The sequence below is a fragment of the Perognathus longimembris genome, chromosome 12 (genome assembly GCF_023159225.1).
Source record: "Perognathus longimembris pacificus isolate PPM17 chromosome 12, ASM2315922v1, whole genome shotgun sequence".
Lineage (NCBI taxonomy): Eukaryota > Metazoa > Chordata > Mammalia > Rodentia > Heteromyidae > Perognathus > Perognathus longimembris.
In genome coordinates, this window is record NC_063172.1 from 29141205 (window position 1) to 29161600 (window position 20396).

General features: G+C 35.7%; 1 protein-coding gene across 7 annotated transcripts in view; it reads right to left on the minus strand.

Moving 5' to 3' along the window:
- Window positions 1–20396, minus strand: part of Vps13b (vacuolar protein sorting 13 homolog B) — a 535466-nt gene that overhangs the window by 65960 nt on the left and 449110 nt on the right. For all 7 annotated transcript variants that reach the window (XM_048359303.1, XM_048359299.1, XM_048359305.1 and 4 more), the window contains exon 43: window positions 17442–17603. In XM_048359303.1, coding sequence (XP_048215260.1) covers window positions 17442–17603 — 162 coding nt within the window. The remainder of the gene's footprint in view (window positions 1–17441; window positions 17604–20396) is intronic.

The window sequence follows — 20396 nt, forward strand, 5'->3', positions numbered from 1 at the left end:
CTGATAAAGGTAACAAATATTTTTCTGTAAACTTATGTATTTCATTATTCATTTAAAAACTTACCAGTTTTTCTAACTCAATAACCAAGTAAAACTTTTCTTCACACCCCTTCCTAGTTTCTTTTGTATTTTATTATAATTTACTTGAGTGATATGTGATTTTCTAAAGAGAAACTAAAAATCTAAACAACTTCAAAAGATTTCTTACTTAATTGAAATGCAGAGGAAATCATTAATAAGCAATCAAAGGAAAATAGCAACTGAATGTATATTAGTTCATTTATATATTTACAAAATTTTTATTTATTAGTATATTAAAATTTAGGTATCTTTTATTTGTTAAATTTTTAACTCATTATTGTAAGAGCCTAGTGTGGAATAGGCATTTAATAAGTTGCTGAATAAAAGAAATTTAATGAAAATAACTGAAAATATTCAAAAATTTCAGTGGTAATATTCATATGTAAATTTCTTTTAAAATGTAAGTATTAAAATATTTAGAAAATTTTCTTATTTTGACTCATCTTTCAACACAGGAGCTGTGTCTCACACAAATAATGATGTTAAACTGCGAAGTAATATAATCACTCAGGTTCATAATTCAAATATTTTAGTATTGCTATTAATGCATCAAGTAGTCAAAAATGATACGGTAGTTGAGCATCTTAAGTAAAAATTAAGTACAAATATTAAAAAATTTCATCTGTATAAAATAATATCTGGACAGCAAATTAAATCATTAAGTAAAACTGCCTGTTTGAAATGGGTAAGTACAAGTGATGTTACATAAATTAGCATAAAATGAAATAAAATATGTTGTTCATTATGATTTTTTCAAGGCAGTTATCCTTCAGGATGTTATGGGAATCTGAAATATTGCTAAGAACGTAGTAGAAAGATTTTTATATAAATGCTAGTGTGTGATGTCATTATGATTCAATATTGAAACTCTTTGGACCCTAAAGGTAGATCTTTTCACATTTTTTGTAGAATACAACAATCTACCATCTAGAAGAGTGGTTAAATAAACAAAAAGAAAAGCAAACTTATGAAAAGCTTTCCAAAGCAAGCTTTGACCACTGTCATGACACAAGGTTGGGGCAGGTTTTTTTCCATACAGCGCAGGTAAGTTTTCCCTCAGGATTGTTTGAATCCATTGGAGTCATTGCAATTACCATGAAATGACTTCTTATAGAGAGGGAAAACCAATATAGTAAAAATGTTAGGTGAAATAAAATTTTGACTACAGGGTTAATTCTTTACCAGAAATTCATGTCAGAAGTCTCATCAATTCTATGAAGAATTTATTCTAAGTTAATGCCATAAATGTGTACAAAGACTGATCTATGTGCATGTTTACTACAGCACTGTTTTTTTTAACAATGATAATTTGGAATTACTAAGTGATTGCTGAATAAAATATGGTCAAGATAATTACACTTACCACTTATTATATGCTTGGAAAAGTACTTTTTCTTTTGCTATTTCTAGAGATAAACTCAGGTCCTCACATTCTGGCTCTGCTTGTGTCCTCATGGATGGCACTCTGCTACTTAAGCTACATGTCTAGTCCCCCTTTTTCTTTTATTTTCTTATTAGAAAAAGAATCTCAAGCTATTCTGTTCACATTGTCCTGGAAACATGATCCTCAGATCTCAGCTTCCTGAGTAGCTAGGATGATAGGAACTGAGCAATCAGTGCTTTCTGGATATTATCTTGTGGAGGAGGGGCCTCTGGCCCAAGGACACTCAAAATCATTTGGCATATGACAGAACTGAACACATGCTTCTCGGTGGCTGCCTGCAACTGCTAGCCTGTATTGCTTATTTTGTATGGTTTGAAATAATGCTATAAATATACAAATTGGACTTCATAGAAAGAATATTTCATCAGGATGACAATGCTGAGGGTTGGGGAAGTTTACAATTTGAACACATGCTAACTCAGTTTCTGTTCTTAATGAACTCATAATGTATAGTTTCCTAAGCTTTGAAATCTTTTATAGCATGAAAAAAATGTTAACACTATTGGTTGATAGTTGATTTACTAAAAAAAACAAAAAACCTATAAAAAGGTAAATTCTGTTTTGGTAAAAGTGACAAAATACACAAATGGTAGAATTTTTAAATGATTATCTTGGGGTTCCAAGGTTATGTTTTTTAAGTTTCCATTTTTATGTGTTTTATGTGTGTCCTTTCATGTAATTTCTAATTTTTTCTTTTCATTTCAATGCATATTATTAGTTAATTTTATCAGAAGCACAGAGGCATTGTGTCTTTGTGTTCCTCCATTAAGAGTATCTTCCTGTGGCACAAGTGGTACAGCACAAGCCTTGAATAAAACCACTCAAGGACAGGGCTCTGGCCCTGAGTTCAAACCCTCGGATTAGTACTCGTATACACATGTACACACACACATACACACACACACACACACACACACACACACGAGGTTGAATTCTAATTGTTTTCTTTTGCTTTGTTTTGCCAGTCCTAGGGATGGACTCAGGGCTTGAGCACTATCCCTGGCTTCTTTTTTTGCTCAAGGCTAGCACTCTACCACTTGAGTGAGAGAGCCACTTCTGGCCTTTTCTGTTGATGTGGTGCTGAGGAATCAAACACAGGGCTTCATGCATGCTAGGCAAGCTCTCTACTGCTAAGCCACATTCCCAACCTTCTAATTTCTTTTGTGAATACCAATCCTGGGGTTTGAACTTAGGGTCTGGGCATTGTCCCTGAGTGTTTTTGCTCAAGGCTAGATGAGGAAGCTTTGATTTTGACTAGAACATATGCACTACTGGCACTTTGCTAAGAGGGTGACCCGAGCCTCACTGTAGCCTCCACAGCTCTGTGCAAAGGGCCCAGCTTGCTATAGTATATAATTGTATGATTCTTAGACACAGTTTAATGTGATTGTGTGAGGATCTTTTGCATTTTTGCAAATATTTTAGGGATCTACGACTATCAGATATTCAGTCAATTAACTGTATATATGTGGTGTATATCAAGAATGAGACACTTCACTCATGCTAGAAATGCTCACAATAATAATGGAAGAAACAGATACTGAACAAAAATTGCATTGCAAAATCTTATTACAGAGTAGGAGAAAAACTGCTGTAGGACTCCAGTGGTGTTTTGTTGGGGGGAAGTTAAACATTTGATCAAAAGACTTATTTTAGCTAACTGGAGAAATAACATGAAAAGAGATAGGATGAAATGGAATAAAATAAAGAAAACCAGGCAACAGTTTAATTTTCCACTGACAACCTGGGACAGAGGTGTTCTTACTGTACAAAATCAATGTCTATAAAGCATACTAGCTGCACTAAAACTAAGACAAGTAATGAAAGTAGCAGGCTATGGCTTCAAATTAATTGCACAAACAACTTCTGGTTACATTTATTGCCAATATAATTTGGAAAGTTAATTTTATATTATGAACTCCTCACTTTTCTGCCATCTAATACTTTTGATCATGACCCAACTGAATACTGATCCTGGAAACAATCATACTGGAATAAAAATCCTTATATTAGGAGGTCAAAATCTCACTCTCAGCAGCCAAGAGGCATGTGTGCAGTTTACTGGGGATGTGGAAAGGTAAAGGTCAGGAAAAGATCAAGAGTGTGGAAAAGAAAGGAAGGGTGAAGAGGCAGAGAACTTTTAGGTCAGTAACTGGTATTTTCCCTTGTTGCTTCAATCATCAATATACACAGGGACTGATACGTGAATGATAGTGAAACAAAGAATGTTCTTACTTGGCTGTTTGAGACAAGGTTATTCATATAGTCTATCTACATATTTCAAAATGTCCAAACAGTGCATTATTTCATTACATAACATCGTGTATAACAGTTATCTAAATTCCCATGAATTAGTTATCAAATGTCACACATTTCTCACAAACATAATTAATCAATGCTTCAACCTATCTACAATCAAACACTGTGATATGTAATCACTGTTTTTACAAATAATCATAAACAGAACTCTAAGGTCAAGAATTTGTTCATGGACTTTTACTGCACAAGCATTATTAGTCTGTTAATTCTGTTAATTCTCTGGCTGAAGTTAGACACTTACAGCAAATAAGTTAAAAAAGAAGAGCAGAGCCAGGTGCTAGTGGATCATACATATAATCATAGCTACTCAGTAGGCTGAGATCCAGAGGATCAAAGTTTGAGGCTATTCCCAGGCAGAAAAAGCTGGAAGACTCCAGTTCAAAAACAACCAGCAAAAAGTCAGGCTGGAGGTATGGCTCAAGTTTTGGAGTATCAGCTGAGCAAACAGGATGAGGGTGAGAGGCCCATTATCACCATATAAACAGGGTGAATAGTTGAGGCAGTTTTAATTTATACATTAGCTGCAAGACAATGAGATGAGTCATGGGTATTGTCTAGTATTTAATTATCTAAATCTAAATTTTCTAATTATGGAAAGTGATTTAGTTAACAAAAATATCTGCAAAAATATGTCTCATATATTAAAATATTTATTAGAAATGTTATTCATGGTTTTAAAAATATTTCCATCATGAAATCAGATATAAGTATACACAGTGAAAGAAAGTATGAAATGATATATAGGCTGGTTTAAATGAGGAAATTCCAACATTACATATGTATGTATAAAATTAATGTTTCTAATGGGCATGGGTTTTCTTACAGTTAAGTAATACATAACTAAAAGCCATGAGTGATGGTAGTAGCAGCTGCTCTTAAGTTCAGAGTTGTGTAGCTATTTTTTTGTCCTTAACTCACTGCAAAGTGCTGAAAAATGAAATATCTAAAGGCTATGATATGTATATATGTACATGTGTGTACACAGAAGAGGATAATTCTTACCTTCTCTTTAAATTAATAACTAAAACAAACAAACTTTCTCTTTGCTTGTACTAAGAGTTCAGAGATTCCAGTGTTGTGTAGACATAATCTTTTCTGAGTAAGCCAATAGTTACCACGTACTTTGTTGGACATAATTCTTTAGCAGAAGTACTCAGAACATGTTTGATGAAAATAAAAAGAATAGTTTAGGGTGAGCAAAGAAATGGAAGCCAGAAAGGTAAGTGAAAACACCATCAGATAGTCATTAAGATTTGGATAAATGTTCTGGGTTTGTGAATTAATTGTCAGGTGTTTGTTTGAAAATGGATTTTCGACTAAATACAAGCATAAACATCAGTGAAACCTTTCTAAAGTCTAAATTAAATTTCTCTTTCATATTGTTGTCAAATGTACCATTCATCGTTCAGCAAGCTTTAGTTTAATTTAGAAGACATGCCAATATGTATCCTAAGAAAAAAATCAAATGTTTTTTGAGATTGTAAATCCACTTTTAGCTATTATGGCTATTTAGACAATTATAATCCTTATCTCCAATTTTTAATTAGAGGAAAAAAGGAAGTCAAGTGATGGATATAAAAGACATCCAAAATTCCTACTTATTTATTTTCATTTAACTAAACTGCATTGCCATACTAAGAAAACATTTTTGTAAAGGTTAAACAAAGTATTTCATGGAAACCGCTGCTTCTTAGTGCCTGTATAACAAGAAACATGAGCTAGCCAAAGTTGTGCAAGTTGATTTTCCTTCCCAGTAAGGGAATGCGGTATCTAAGACCTTGTCCTAACTCATTTTATCCCCAAGTGTAAGTCAAGCAAGTCAAACATGAACTAATGCCTGAAGGGAAGTCCCTGACTCCAAAAGTATGGATTATTTCACATTTATCTTAAAATCTGCTCTCAGAGTTCTTAAAATTCACTAACTTGGCAAGTTAAGAATTATCATGAGAAATGAAATAATTTCATAACTATGAAGTCATCCAACATTCCATGCATTTGACACTCACTGGGCTTGGCCATGGCTTGGGCATTATTCTGACCTTTAAATAATAAGTTCTTCAATATCCTGGAAATAATTAAAAGCATGGAAATGATTTGAAATGCCACAGTACAATAGGTATGACATTGTCTTTCTAATGCTTTTGTTACATAGATTCATGGTAATAGGTTATGATTAATAATGACAATCACATTATGTATGCTGAGAGCTTTATAACATTCTCAATCAGTACTTTCAAACATAACTAAAAAATGGCAAAAAAAATCCCACCCCACCCTCCATGCTTTAATACCCTTTCTCCAAACACCTTGCATTAAAATTCACATTTAAAGTTAATTCAGTGGAGAATCTTTATGTTTGGACATTAAGAATTCACATTTGCAGAGCAATGGCTTGTGAAAGACTTTGAGTGTCTTGTAAAAAGCTTAAGGAATCTCCATTATGTTTTCTCCAGAGTTGTATTTCAGTATCTAAAATTTATTGCCAGGAGGAGGACAGAGAGACCATTAGCAGCAGCAGAAGTCATTCCTCCGGCTGCTTCACAGCTGAAATGATCTTTGAGCAACCCCTTTCATGTAGTTTGTAGACAACTCAGAAATCAGACCTTGGAAATGTAGAAAGCACCCTGTAACAATCCCATATTAGCTATTTCTGTAAAAGACTTAAAGAAATAGGTCATATTGCAACTGATTTTCTTTTATATAGAAACCTTAAAATACACGGAAAAAGAAATTTCAATCTCAAATTTCTGTCTCTAATTTAAGTAGAATAAATATATCTCCCAACAGAAAATGAGGAAATTCCAAATATTCTCTGTGCATTAGATATTTAATGACCAAAACTGCTTGGGGCCCATTTACTCCTACTGGAGAGTTCAGAAAGCACTGTAAGGTCCCTTAGAAAATGGGAGTTTCTTGGAATCCCTGATGAAACTAAAAATATTTTAGAGAAAGAAATGAAGGAATTGAGCCTACAGTCCACTTTTTTGCTGTTTATGATTGCTGTTTAAAACCAAAATAAAAATGCAATTAATGGCAAATGTACCACAGTAGTTCTGGGTACTGAAATGGAATCAGTGTTTACAGAATATTTTGGATTAAAATCCTTGCCAGATGTTCACAAGAACTGTTTACCTCACTGTTCATTTTAGCTATCTTAATGTCAGCAACAATAAAAAGAAGCTTGTTACTGCCACTGGGGAGCAAAGGCATAAAATCCTTCCTCCCCAAATGGAATTGCTAGTTGCAGACAGCTGTGCTCTACACAACAATAAGATTGTGTAGAAACCAAGTAGATTTCTGGGAAACTACTTTTATCACTAGAAAAAAAAAGACAAAATATGTGGAAAATTCATAAAAAAGTCTCCTTTATTCAATATTCAGTAATTGTACTTTTAGTACAACTTACAATTTTTAGTACAATTACTTCTAGTAATTGTATATGATAAATAATAACTTTAAAAGAACAAACACAAAAGATTAAATGGGAGGAGTTAGATATGCATATAGTCTGAAAAATGGTTTCATCTGAATTATATTGGTCATCTTCTTTCTTAACAATTTCCTGTTTTATAGGTTGTTCATTCATAAGAGGTGACAGGGAGGCCAAAGATGCAGAGGTGAGGTGGACTTGGAGTTATTCTTAATTAAGCATCTAATTACATTGAAAATATATTAAGCATACATAAAGCCATCCCACAAAACACAAAAGTTGCATTTATTATTTAACTACTGTTGAAACAACTAAGATTTAAAGTCTATGTTCATGAAAAAGGAAGTCATGAGGAATTCCCATATTATTTATCCACTGAGCATATATTATAAGCTAGCCACAGGATTATATTGTGGAAACATCAGTAAAGCTTCCTGTTTCATTTTCAGTAAATGCTCACTACAACCCTTTTAGTGTTCCCATTCGACCTCCTATCCCCAGAGTAGGAGGAAGCACTTGTGGGTAATAGTAAGTGGCCACAAATTCTCTGCAGCAATTCCCCTCAAGATCTAGTTCCCTATCCTTTGGTTATGGCCCAGCTGTGCCTTGCTCTACACTGCAGAATGTGCAAGTTCAAACTCAAGAGAACTGCCTTTCTTCTGGTTGTGTTGGACACTTTTGCCATGTAAGAAGCTTGCGCTAGGTAACAGAAGAGGTCACATGAAAGAGAACCAAGGCAGCTGGCCAACAGTCTGCCAAGGGCCAAGTATGTTGGGGCAGCCATCCTAGACCACCCAGCCACAAATGGCCTATTGGCCAACTGCAGCCTCTCATATGAACCTAGGGAAGAGCAGCAGAGCAACTTCCTAAACTAGAATCATCCAGTTAAACAACGCCCCCTGAAATGTCAAACAGAACTTTGAGATATAGGCAAGTATTCAAGTTTGGGGATATTTTTCTATATTGCAATGGATAACTAATACAGATTTTAGCATCTGTGAGTGGAGTACGACTTAACAGAAGCCTGAAATGAAGGAGGGCCTGTGGGCCAGGGAAGTCCAAACCCAAAAGACCTGAAGATGGTGTTAGTGAATGGCTAAAGTGCTTCAAAGAGATGATGATGGCCTTGGTGAAGACTGTCAATGAGGAAATAAGAAAAACACTACTTCAAGTGGGGGAAAGGAAATCCTTGTTATGCAGTGTCAGGAAGTTTGGCAGAACCACTGACAAGAAAAGTAGAAAATAGGCTTAATAAATAAGCTATGTGCTCTAACTATGGTTTCCTATCAATGCCAAAGTACTTCCTGGCTTTTACCTGCTGCTTACATAAAAGTCAGAGAGGAAGTATTGTTAGGTAAAAAGGGTCCAGGACATGCTAGTTCTTTAAGTTCCTAGTTTTATCAGGTGGAAAATGATGCTAAAATCAGTAAATGCCTTCCAGGCAAAGATCAAATCCAGGACTCAGGCAGGAAGGCTGAGCCTAGAGATGTTACAAAGTATGTGCTTGTAAAATATCTAAATTGGTGGCTCACAGAACTACTCAAACAAAGAGTTCTAAGACAATGAGAGTAATGAGTGGGAGAAAAATGAGGGAGGAGATAACAAGTTTGACAAGAAATGTACTCACTTAACAGTGTTAGCAAATCTTGAAGTAGACAAAGTCTTATCTAGAACAGATTTGTACTTTGACTTTAATATAGTGAACCTCAATGAAAATTAACAAGAGACCCACAATGTTGATTAAAGAATTACAGTGGCAGAAACCTTGCTAACTTAGACTGAAACAAACAAATACAAAATGAAGGGCTTATGAACCTTCAAAAATTCTACCAGCATAAAGTATGCTAAGAAAGCTACAAGGTATAAACAGTACTACTTTTCACAGAAAATGATGGATGACTTAGAGTCTGGAAGGCCAAAAGCTACAAGCCACGGAGAATTACTCCCTAACAGGAAGAGTACTGGATGCTAAACAAGAATCCAACATTTATCTGGTTGGATTTCAGAGTTTCTATGGACTAGTGACACCTATATGACTCTCTTTCATGACTAAGAATATTTACAGGAGTTACCCTGTCCTTGTATGACCACTGAACATTTGTCCAATAGCACGGGCCACTGAATAAGGTCCTCTTTTAGCAACCTCTTTTTGGGCAGTCTTTAGTTCCACCGTTGCCAACATAAATGGTGGATGATAGGCCAGATGATTCTGTTGAGCGTCAAGACGCATATATCTATGTCTATTATATATGTCTACCTGGATAGCCAGTTGGGAAGGAAAGAAAGTTTTCATTATAGAAAGCCAAATTCTCTTCTAAGATCTTTATAAATATTTATAATGAAATATTCATATTAACTTCTTAATGTTTTCAGAAGAGAATGCCATGAAGTTAAAAAAAACTATTTAGTTTTCTTTCTTTCTTTCTTTCTTTCTTTCTTTCTTTCTTTCTTTCTTTCTTTCTTTCTTTCTTTCTTTCTTTCTTTCTTCCTTTCTTTCCTTTCTTTCCCTCCTCCCCCTCCTCCCCCTCCCCCTCCCCCTCCCTACCCCTCCCCCTCCCCTTCCCCTTCTCCTTCTCCTTCTCCTTCTCCTTCTCCTTCTCCTTCTCCTTCTCCTTCTCCTTCTCCTTCTTCTTCTTCTTTTCTTTGCTTTGCTTTTTTGCCAGCCCTGGGGCTGGAACTCAGGTCCCCAGTGCAGTCCTTGAGCTTCTTTTACTTAAACCTAGCATTCTACTACTTAAGCCACAGCACCACGACTGTCTTTTCCTGGGTAATTTATTGGATTTCCCTGCCTGGGCTGGTTTTGAACCACAATCCTGAGATCTCAGTCTCTGAGTAACTAGGATTACAGGCATGAACCACCAGTGCATGGTGAAACGATATAATTTTAAACAATTAAACTTTAGGAGTGATACTCAGGTATTTATGGCTTCAAGCTTTTTCTTATATATCATCCTTCCTATATGCAGATCATCCTAAAACTAAGTCTATTCAAATGCTTTTAGGATTACTGTAATGTACACTCATACCACTCTATCTCTAAAACACTGTCTTGGGGGACAATAACACTACCAACTTGTTATGTCTAATCCTAAAGCTTCAAAGTCAAATCTTAGTTATTTTACTAACTTTCCACTTATCTTACAAACAGACTTTTACCAATCTTAACTTTTGTTCCAGCTCTTTAAAGATGAGATTCCACAGAGTTTTGCTCTCCGTATGGAAAGAAGTCTACTACTGTTGTTCCCTGTGGCTAGTGTTTCCTGTTTATCTCTGCCTGCTTTACAGATTTTCTCTGACTTGGTTTTCAGTAGTTCGATTATAATGTACCTGGTTGTGAGTTCTTTGAATTCACCATGTTAGGAGTTTTTCTGAGCTACTTGGTTTTATGAGTTCCTATCTTGCATAAAATTTGGGAAAATTTCTGGAATTATTTAATTGTTTTTCCACTTCTCTTCTCATTCTGGAATTACAATTAGTCATCTGTTGGATATTTTTTAAATCTCCAAGATGTCCCTCGGGTGGTATTCGTATTATTTTAATCTTTTCTTCTTTTTCACACTGGATAATTTCTACTGATATATTCTGTCATGCTATATTGTATTTCCATCATTGACTAACAAAATAGTGCAAATTTAGTAGCTTAAAATAATATATATTTACTGTCTCATGGTGTCTGTGGGTCAGGAGTCTAAGCAAGGTTCAGGTCTTACAAGACTGCAAATGAAGTGTTGGCTGGGCTGTGTTCTCATCCGGATGCTCATCTTGGGAAAAATCTTGTAAGCCTGCTCAGGTTGTTGGCACACTTATTCCTTGTGGCTTTATGATAAGTGCCTTAGCTTTATTAGCTGACTAGTGCCAGAAACCACCTGCAGGTCCAGGAGGCGCCTACAGTTCCTACCCTATGGCTTGTCTCACAGGTTATACAGACAGCTTGCTTCAAGGTCAGCACAAGTATATATGCCTATTTATCTTCACACAAGTTCCAATTCTTAAGTATTTTATTGATTAAATAAGACTTTCTCCCATGCACTCTCTTTTGGTTAACTAAAAACCAGCTAATTTAAGGTAATTATGTCTTAAAAAATCATTCACCTTTGACAGCTACTTTAAAGTACATGTCTGATAATATCAACATCCGAGTCATTGTGGGGTTGGCATTTTATCATCTTTCCCTTGACACTGAGGAACAATTGCCTGACCTATTAGGTAATTTTTCATACATGTTACATTGTACAGAGTGGATTCTCTTTCTTATGTCTGAGTCAAGATTATGATGGATATTTTTTATTTAACTGATAATCAACTTATTTAGACCTTCATACTTGAGTGAGTGGCAACCAAGACTGTCTGGTTCTTTAAGCCTTGGATGCACATACTTTTAGTTTGCCTATGCAGGAGTGTGGCTGAAGAGAATAGGGCCAATTTACCTAAAACGTGCCCATGATATGGCTCTCCCTATGCCAGAGGTTTCTCCTTACTCTCTAGCAGCCTTGGTTACCTGGTGCCTTGGGCCAGACAGATGAGAGGCTATTCTTGCTTGCACTACTGACTACACTTTCCCTCAGGGCTAAGCCACAGAAAGTGGGCAATCCACTCTGTAGATTACTTGCCTAAAGTCTGACTCCCCTCTAAAACATGCATGCCTTTGTTTTGTCTCCTGAGCCCTCAGGTACTTTTTAAAGTTCTGTTCAGAATTTATAGCTGTTATTCACAGAAAGATAAGTTTCCTAAGTATTTATATAAATCTATGCCTTCTACTCTGCTAATTTGTAGACTATACACTAGTGCCCAAGCTACTCCTAGCTTGTGCTCTCTCCTCCGACTGTCTTCCCAAGTATACCAGAAACATCTTCACAGTTGTGACCCTAGCAAATAAATTAAACGAAAACAAAACACAAGATTTAATATGTATGTATATACAGAACTCTCAACATTTCAGTTTTGCCAATACAGTCTAGTCTGTCCTGGTCCTCATGTCTGCATTTTTAGCTTTTAGACTGTGAGTATGGCACTAAAGCATGTTTTCTTTCTCTAGATACTACACGTTCACTTACATGATATGAATCACTTGGAAAGAGTGGTAACTCGTAAATCTATTTATGAAAATTACCAAAAAATAAGATTATACTTACATCCTGTTGCTAAGCTGGGTGTCAGTGGGCACACCAGGAATCCTAGCTACTCATAAAGCTAAGATCTGATAATCACATTTCAAAGCCAGTCAGGAAAGTCCCTGAGATTCTTATCTCCAGTTAACCAGCAAAAAGCCAAAGTGAAGCTATGGCTCACATGGTAGAGCACCAGTTTTGAGCAAAAATGCTAAGGGATAGCAGCTAGGATCTGAGTTCAAGTCCCAGCACTGACACACAAAAAATAAAAAAGCAAACAAGCAAACCCCACTGCTTTCTCTTTGGAAAAATGGAGAAATAATTGGATATCATTTTAAAATAGGTTTACATCCCAAAGTAAAACCAAAGAAACTTTCTAACGTTTATACAAAACAAAAATATTTTAATGTTATTTGGTAAGTATGGACTTATTATCTCTGTTAGATTAACTGCCATTTCTCACTATCTGAAATTCCTCATCAAGCAATCAAGTGATACTAATATCATATAGGTCAGACTAAAACCAATTTAAATAAAATACTTAGCTCACCAAAATGAATCAAATCAAAGGCTTAAACACAGGGTTGGCATACTTTACTGAATTTGCCCCAACTGACCATGTTGTCTATTTCTGGATAGCTTTTGAACTATAAATAATTTTTATACTTTCAGTGGTTGCAAAAAAGAATTCATTATGTGTAAGAACAATACGAAATTCTAATTTTACTTTGTCAATAAATAGTTCCACTGGAATGCTCTAAACTTACAATTTAGTTATCACTACAGCTGCTTTTGCAGAGTTGAACAGCTGCAACAAAGATTATAAGATGTTGGAAGTCTACAATATTTACTATCTGGCCCTTTACATAAAAAGTTTTCCAACTTCTGTCTTAAAGTAATTCAGGATTTATATTTGTGTCACTATTTCTACTTAATGAATACCTCTAAGAAGCTTTGTTGCTCATCAAAATTAACTCTTAACTGCGTTTATATGTTGCATTTATACCAGTCTGCCATTTTCATGGATTATGAAATTTCTTTTATATTTGTTTTAGAGACAGAATTTCTAATTTGATATACTCTATCTAGAGCCTATTTCCACCTTGCTTGTTACTGAACTACCAAAATTAAGTCACACATAATCAGAATTCTGTAATTCTAAAAAGAACTGGGTGATTCATAAATTTTCCATGCCAATTAAGAAAGACAAAGTGTGAAACCTTACACAAAATGTATAGGCATTCTTGTTCCAAGAGTTCTTTAGCCAGGCATTGGTGGCTCAAGTCTTTAATTATAGGAACCTCTCAGGAAGCTGAGGGCTGAGGACTGTGGTTCAGAGCCAGCCTGTGAATGAAAGTCCATTTCACTCATCTCCAATTAATTACTAAAAACCCAAAGTGGAGCTGTGGCTCAAGTGGTAGAGGACATCAAGTCCCAGGATTGGCGAGTGTATGTGTGCATGCGCATGCGTGCATACACACACAATAATTTAATTTTCCAGAAAGGAATGTAATGTCAGCAGTTTATACACAAATCTTATTAGTTGGAGGAGGAGTCACTGAATCTGGCTTGGCAAATCATATAAAGCTTCTCTTCACTCTGAGCTATATATCCTGCTCATCTTCTTGGAAAAGATACTATAAACTCAAACTTCTTTAAATTCAATTCTGCATAATGTGAAACACTTCATTCAAGATTAACCTTTCACTGGTTATTGTTGATACCCAACATCCTAATCTGAAGTCTGGAGAACTGAGTTATGTATGTATGTATGTATGTATGTATGTATGTATGTATGTATGTATGTATGTGTGTATATGTGTATGTATTTATTTTTGCTAGTCCTGGGGCTTGAACTCTGGGCCTATAACTCTGTTCCTGAACTCCTTTTGCTCAAGGCACTCAATCACTTGAACAACAGTGCCACTTCTGGCTTTTTTTGTGATTAGTTGGGGAGAAGAGTCTCACGGATTTTTCTGCCTGGGCTGGAGAACTGAGGTATTTAAAGGCCCTTTGTGGTGGTATCTGTGATTTTGTGCAGCTGAATATATTCAACTATTCCCTAGGAAATAGTTCTCTTCTTCCTTTGTTTGTTTAGGCAAGAAATTACTGTGGAATATCCAGCATTTTAAGTAATTTTGCTTCAAAGCATGTGTCAGAAAGTATACAGGGAGTTTATGACTTCTCAATTCTAAATGGTTTCTCAGCTTTGGATTTCTAGAATTGGTTGTGTATGTGTTTCTTCCCATTTTCCTGGGACTTAATGTTGTTAGCATCCTCTTGTGTGGTTCTGAGATATACTGACTACTTTGAAACTTTTCCAGGTGTCACTAACACTTTCGTGATTTCTGCAATATAAGCTACATTGTTTAGTGGAGTTAAGTTATATGAACTTAAGAAATCCTCCTTGAGACTATGAATTGACTAACACCCAAGGTAGCATAAACATGCAGACAGAAGTGTTCCTAAAACCAATCTTGCTGGGCAATTCAGGATATGACTTAAGAGTCTGGAAAAAGGAACATTTTGCTCACTTGCATGTCTATGAATAGCTCCAGGTGTAGCGTGAAGCTAAGTGGCTAGTTTTTTGAGTCTCAGATGTAACCTCTCATTAGGACACAGCAGAATCTGCAATTGTGGATGTAAGAAATTCCATGAAGACCCTCTGGGCCTATTAAGGCTTCAGAGGGTCTTGAAACACAGTTACTTTAGCACATACAGATACAGTAAAGAGACATTATTATCCATACATTTGATCTAAGTTTTAGCCCAAAGATTATAGCAACTGCGGCTATAAAATTTGCACTGAGTATAATGTTACAAATTTAAAAGAAAAGAAAAAAGCTTAACAGATACCTGTCCATGTTTCCTATTTATCATTAAAAGATTTAGTGGGGCTGGGGATATGGCCTAGTGGCAAGAGTGCTTGCCTCGTATACACAAGGCCCTGGGTTCGATTCCCCAGCACCACATATACAGAAAATGGCCAGAAGTGGCGCTGTGGCTCAAGTGGCAGAGTGGTAGCCTTGAGCAAGAAGAAGCCAGGGACAGTGTTCAGGCCCTGAATCCAAGCCCCAGGACTGGCAAAAAAAAAAAAAAAAAAAAAAAAAGATTTAGTAATACAGTTAGGACATTGAAAGGTACATATGAAGACAAAGAATTCCATATTAGTCTAGCTTTAGACTTACATTGTCTAATGTAGAAAAGATTTCTCAGCCCTTTCATAAAACCTCCAGCTGGTTTATTTATTCTAATGGGCAAATCACTGCCAAAATAGAGGAGTGAGATAATGCAGCAGAAAAATAACACTACTAACATAAAAAATTAAAACTAAGTCTAATTATCTATTAAATATGTATAACAACAAACTATGTTGGGATATTGTAAAAATAAACTAGGGTATGAAAGAGTACAAATATGGATGGTACAGTGATGACAGTGGCCATGCATTCTTCTTTCCCATTGACCTCTTCCCCACCCAGAACTGTTCACTCTACAATGGCTGTTTCCCTCTGGCTCCAGTGTCAAAGGGTATCTGAGGGTCAGAGAGAGCTCTACTAACTACACATGACTATAGAAAGAAAGGGTAGAGCTTTCTCAGCTTTGCTTTCTGCAGGAAACCTTTAAGACATCTACAGGACTACAGAGCTAGTTTTACCAGAGTTAGGAATACAGATATGTGGTGTTTTTTGTGTTGTTTTTTTTTTAAAATTTTGGTCTAGATATCGGTATACTTCCCTTTTGCAATCAATTAGAAAATGATAACTTAAAATTTGAAGCAAACACAAAATCTTTTAAGTATGTTTACATGGGGTAAACAACTTAAAAACTATATAACATGGAAAAATTTCAAGAGGAAAATAATAATAAGAGCAGGTGATTCACCCTAAAATAAGGCACTATCATACTGTTCAAGGAATTTTTATAAGAATTTTTATTTAAATAGATTTATGTAGTTTTAATGGCTTATTGGGTTATTTGCATTTAATAAATCTATTTAAATAAGAAATATTACATTGTATCTACTTTTTCAAATTTTATAACAGCATTGTGGCAGTTTAATGAAAAAAAAAACCAAGAAACCAGAATCTCACTGTTGGGTAGGAGAAGAAGGAGGAAAATGGAGCCTGCGGGTATATAACATGTTCTGACGTTGGTCTATAGAAAACTGAAAACTTTTCCACATGGAAAAGTTGCTCTCTAATCTAATGACTTTCTTTTAATCACAAGCAGACAGTAGTTTCCTTATTACCCAGTGTTTTAGAAATACATTATTCTTGAGACTACTTCCTAGGATTTTTTTTCACTCATTTAAAGACCACAGCTTTGCATTTAATTCATCCTTATATTATCCCTGCAGGGCACACCCCTCTAATTATTCCCATGTAAAATGACAGGAAAATGGAATTATACTACTTGGGAAACAGACAACCTTTGGTATGTCTTTTCTTGGTATTCCCTTTGGCACAGTCTGTCATTGGGCTCACTGAGTCACAGATTGTGAACTGTCTGCAGAGTCAGACTCAGACTTGCCTGTTTTTGCATTTCCAGTGTCCAGTAGGTACCTAGTATGGAGTACACAATAAGCAAAAGAAACCCTGGACACATGAGCAAATAATAGTACCAAGCACACAATTGTTAATATATACCAAGAACTTCTCTAAGTACCTTAATACATATTAGTTCACTTAGTCCTTACAATTCTGAGGAACAAATACTATTTTTATCCCCATTCTCATTGTGCTAGAGTACAAAAAGGTTAGGTTCCACACAGCCAGGAGCCAGGCCTACATGCTCTGGCTCTAGAGTCCAATCTGCACCATCACATCTTACTGCCGTGCCAAGACCTAGGCTCAGCAGGAACTGCTCACTTCAGGAAAAGCACAGGTGCACTGGGCTCCACCTCTGAGCACTTCTGAGTTTCTGTCAGATGGAACTACATGGTGTGGTTCCTTGGGAAGGTAAAACTGGAAAATAACTGGACACAGGCACACAAATGTAGAATAAATGAATTCCGACCTTAACAATTGCTGTGTTTGTAAGGCTGTTTCTCTAATACCTGTGGGGATTTGTGAGAGCGCCAGCTGTACTGGTGACTGTGGAGACTCGCCAGCAGAATATTTTCATCACTATCCACCTGGCCAAACCGCAGTGTCTCCTGTGTGTCATTACAGATCACAAAGTGGCTGAAGACCAACTCCTCTACCTCAGGGCATTTGTTCTGAAAGAAAAAGAACATGAAAGCCAACGTGTATCAGATTAATTGCAAGATGTTTGGCAGCTGTCTGCCCAGTGGCCATTGTTACAACCCAGAAACCCAAAAGGATCTGTTGTCATTAGCTCTGGTATACAAAGCATTTTATACTTCCAGGATAATCACACAAAAAAATACCTTAAAGAGATCATAAATGTTCCAAGAGTGTGTTTTGATTTATACTCCTACAAAATAAATCATACACACAGAAGAGTAAAAGAACAATGAGATCCCACAAACTTTTTACATTTCTCAAAATGAATTAACATGCCTTGAAGAATGCTGTACTGGGTACAGCACGTTTTGAACAGAGTACAAGAAGCTAGAATTACCATGTTCCTGGCCCTCTACACTCAACAATCAAGACCAATTACCAAAGCCACAGTTTGTACCCTACAGAAAGTAAGGATCATTTAGGTAATAGGTTTCCAGATCTCTTAATGGAGAGAGTGTGTGTGTATATGTGTGTGTGTGCGCGTGCACACATGTGTGCAAATAAATTTCTCAGGAAGAGATGAAAATAAAACTGCAACTTTCCCTCTATTGTTAAGAGGCTGAAGACACAAAACATAGCAACTCAAGAGTAAGTTTAAGTCAAGATGGTTTTCCAGAAGAATAATGTTAGCTGACAAACAGTTTCCAGTACCTATGTTAGCTAATAGTCATCAATTTGCTAATATCCTTAATAAATCAGCTAAGGCCCAGCAAATGAATGTGTTCCTGCATGGATTACTCTTCCTTAATCTCATGTGCTCTCTATTATAGCAAAATGTTATTAACAAAGTAATGCAGTATTTCTAGGCTTATATTTTATCAGTCTGGTTAGGTTATAGCCTAAAAACAATAAACACGATTTCAATATACTGAAACATAGTTGAATAAATGATCAATGTGAAGATATCAGAAAAAAATAACTTGGCTAATCAGTTTGCAGAAGATGCGAGATCATATACAATGACTACTTCTACAATGGCCTCTATTTCCTGGCTGTGGATCTATGGCCAAACTCTATATTTTGTCACTGTATTGAAAGGAGGGAGATTAAAAGGTGATACAATCTAGAAGTACAGTAATTCAAGGGACTAAGAGGCATGAAGCCAAAGAGACTTGATGATGTAACTGGAATCCAGCCAGTATGGAGACCAGTCTTAGAACTTCATCAGGGAACAGAGAACAGAGTCATCTTGGGAAACAGAATCCAGTCTTAGACATGCAGAAGGCCTCTGATGTGGGAGGCAATGTTCCATGGCTTCAGGTGGCGAGGATGCCCAAACAGGAGACATTCTTCCAGAGCTAAGGAGTTCTAGAGCCTCTTTCTTTAATCCATCCATTGTTGCTGAATTCAATTCTTAAAGAGCTTAACCTTGCTTGACAGCCAAACTGATCACCAAAGAGAATCTGGCTAAGACCACAGTGCTTATAAACAACCATTACCTGCAGTCTACTATAGTGAACTCTGCTTTACTCATTAACCATGAGTTTGAATTTTGTCTGCTATTGGTTTCAGATGACCTGGCTCCTGCCTACAGCTCTGGCTACATTTCAATCCTCTCCCCATTTGCTGAGAAAATCTCCAGCTCTTCCAACATACCTTACACCTTTTAATTCCTCCAAAATGGCAAACTTTCCTTTAGTGGCATCACTCTGCTAGGACCTCTTTCCACCACTTACCCTTTGTAAAGCTACTTCCCACTCGATACTTGGTATTTAGCCTCCAGGCTGTTTGCTAGCCTGTAACATCATTAGGCTGTTGCAAAAGGTAGGAATCAGACTTTATCTCCAGTATTCAACATAATGCCTGACACATGAATACTCAATAAACACAGGAAATAAAACAGGTAGATTGTTTTAGGTAGTACTGAGAACTGAATCCAGGGCTTTGTATATATCAAGCAAGCACTTTACCACTGACCTTCAAGCCCAGTCAAATTGAAAAAAAAATTACAATAACAAAATATGTTTACTATACAAAAATTAGAAAATATATGAAGTATGCTTTAAAAATTTATACTTAATACTAACAGCTATTAATATTTTGATGAATTTTCTTCAAGCAGTTTTTCTCTTCTGAATGTTCTGTTACTATTTTAATCTGTTTTTATCCAGTCATATCTTATATATTTATCTACAAAGCTTTAATAAAACTGAAATCATAGTGCATAATTACTTTTGATAAGATTTTTCCACTTACTATTATATAATCAACTGCTTTCCTTGTAAACATTTTTTTCTCCTTTACATCTCCTTTACATGAAGGAAGTGATAAAATTCCAATTATACTCTGGGATTAATGTAGTTAAAATAGTTACCTATCCTGAGATTAAAATTCAGTTTTCATAATAAATTGGGATCAATTTCAATACAGAAGTTATCAGAAGAAGCTTGAGTATTTTTTTAATCCTATTACTTTAATAAATGAGAAGAGTTTTAGGAAAAATGTAAATTGAAGAACACAAGGGATTTGTTTACATTTTTCTAAAGACTTGGTCTCTATCGTTCCTTCATTTATGGAGTTTATTATAATTAATAAGCTTTAGTATTATTTGGAATGTTTTATTATTTTTTTAAAAACCAAAACCTCTCATATGTTATTTAATGTATGCCAAGTCCTAGAATGCTTATGAGAATTTGTAGGTAAAAGATGGACTTATTTATATGAGAATTTCATGGCATGTTGTATAGGCATTTGCAACTCAGTAAAGATACTGTTTTGGTATAAGGGAAGACATATGAGTATACCTGTGGTTTAAAAAACAATCC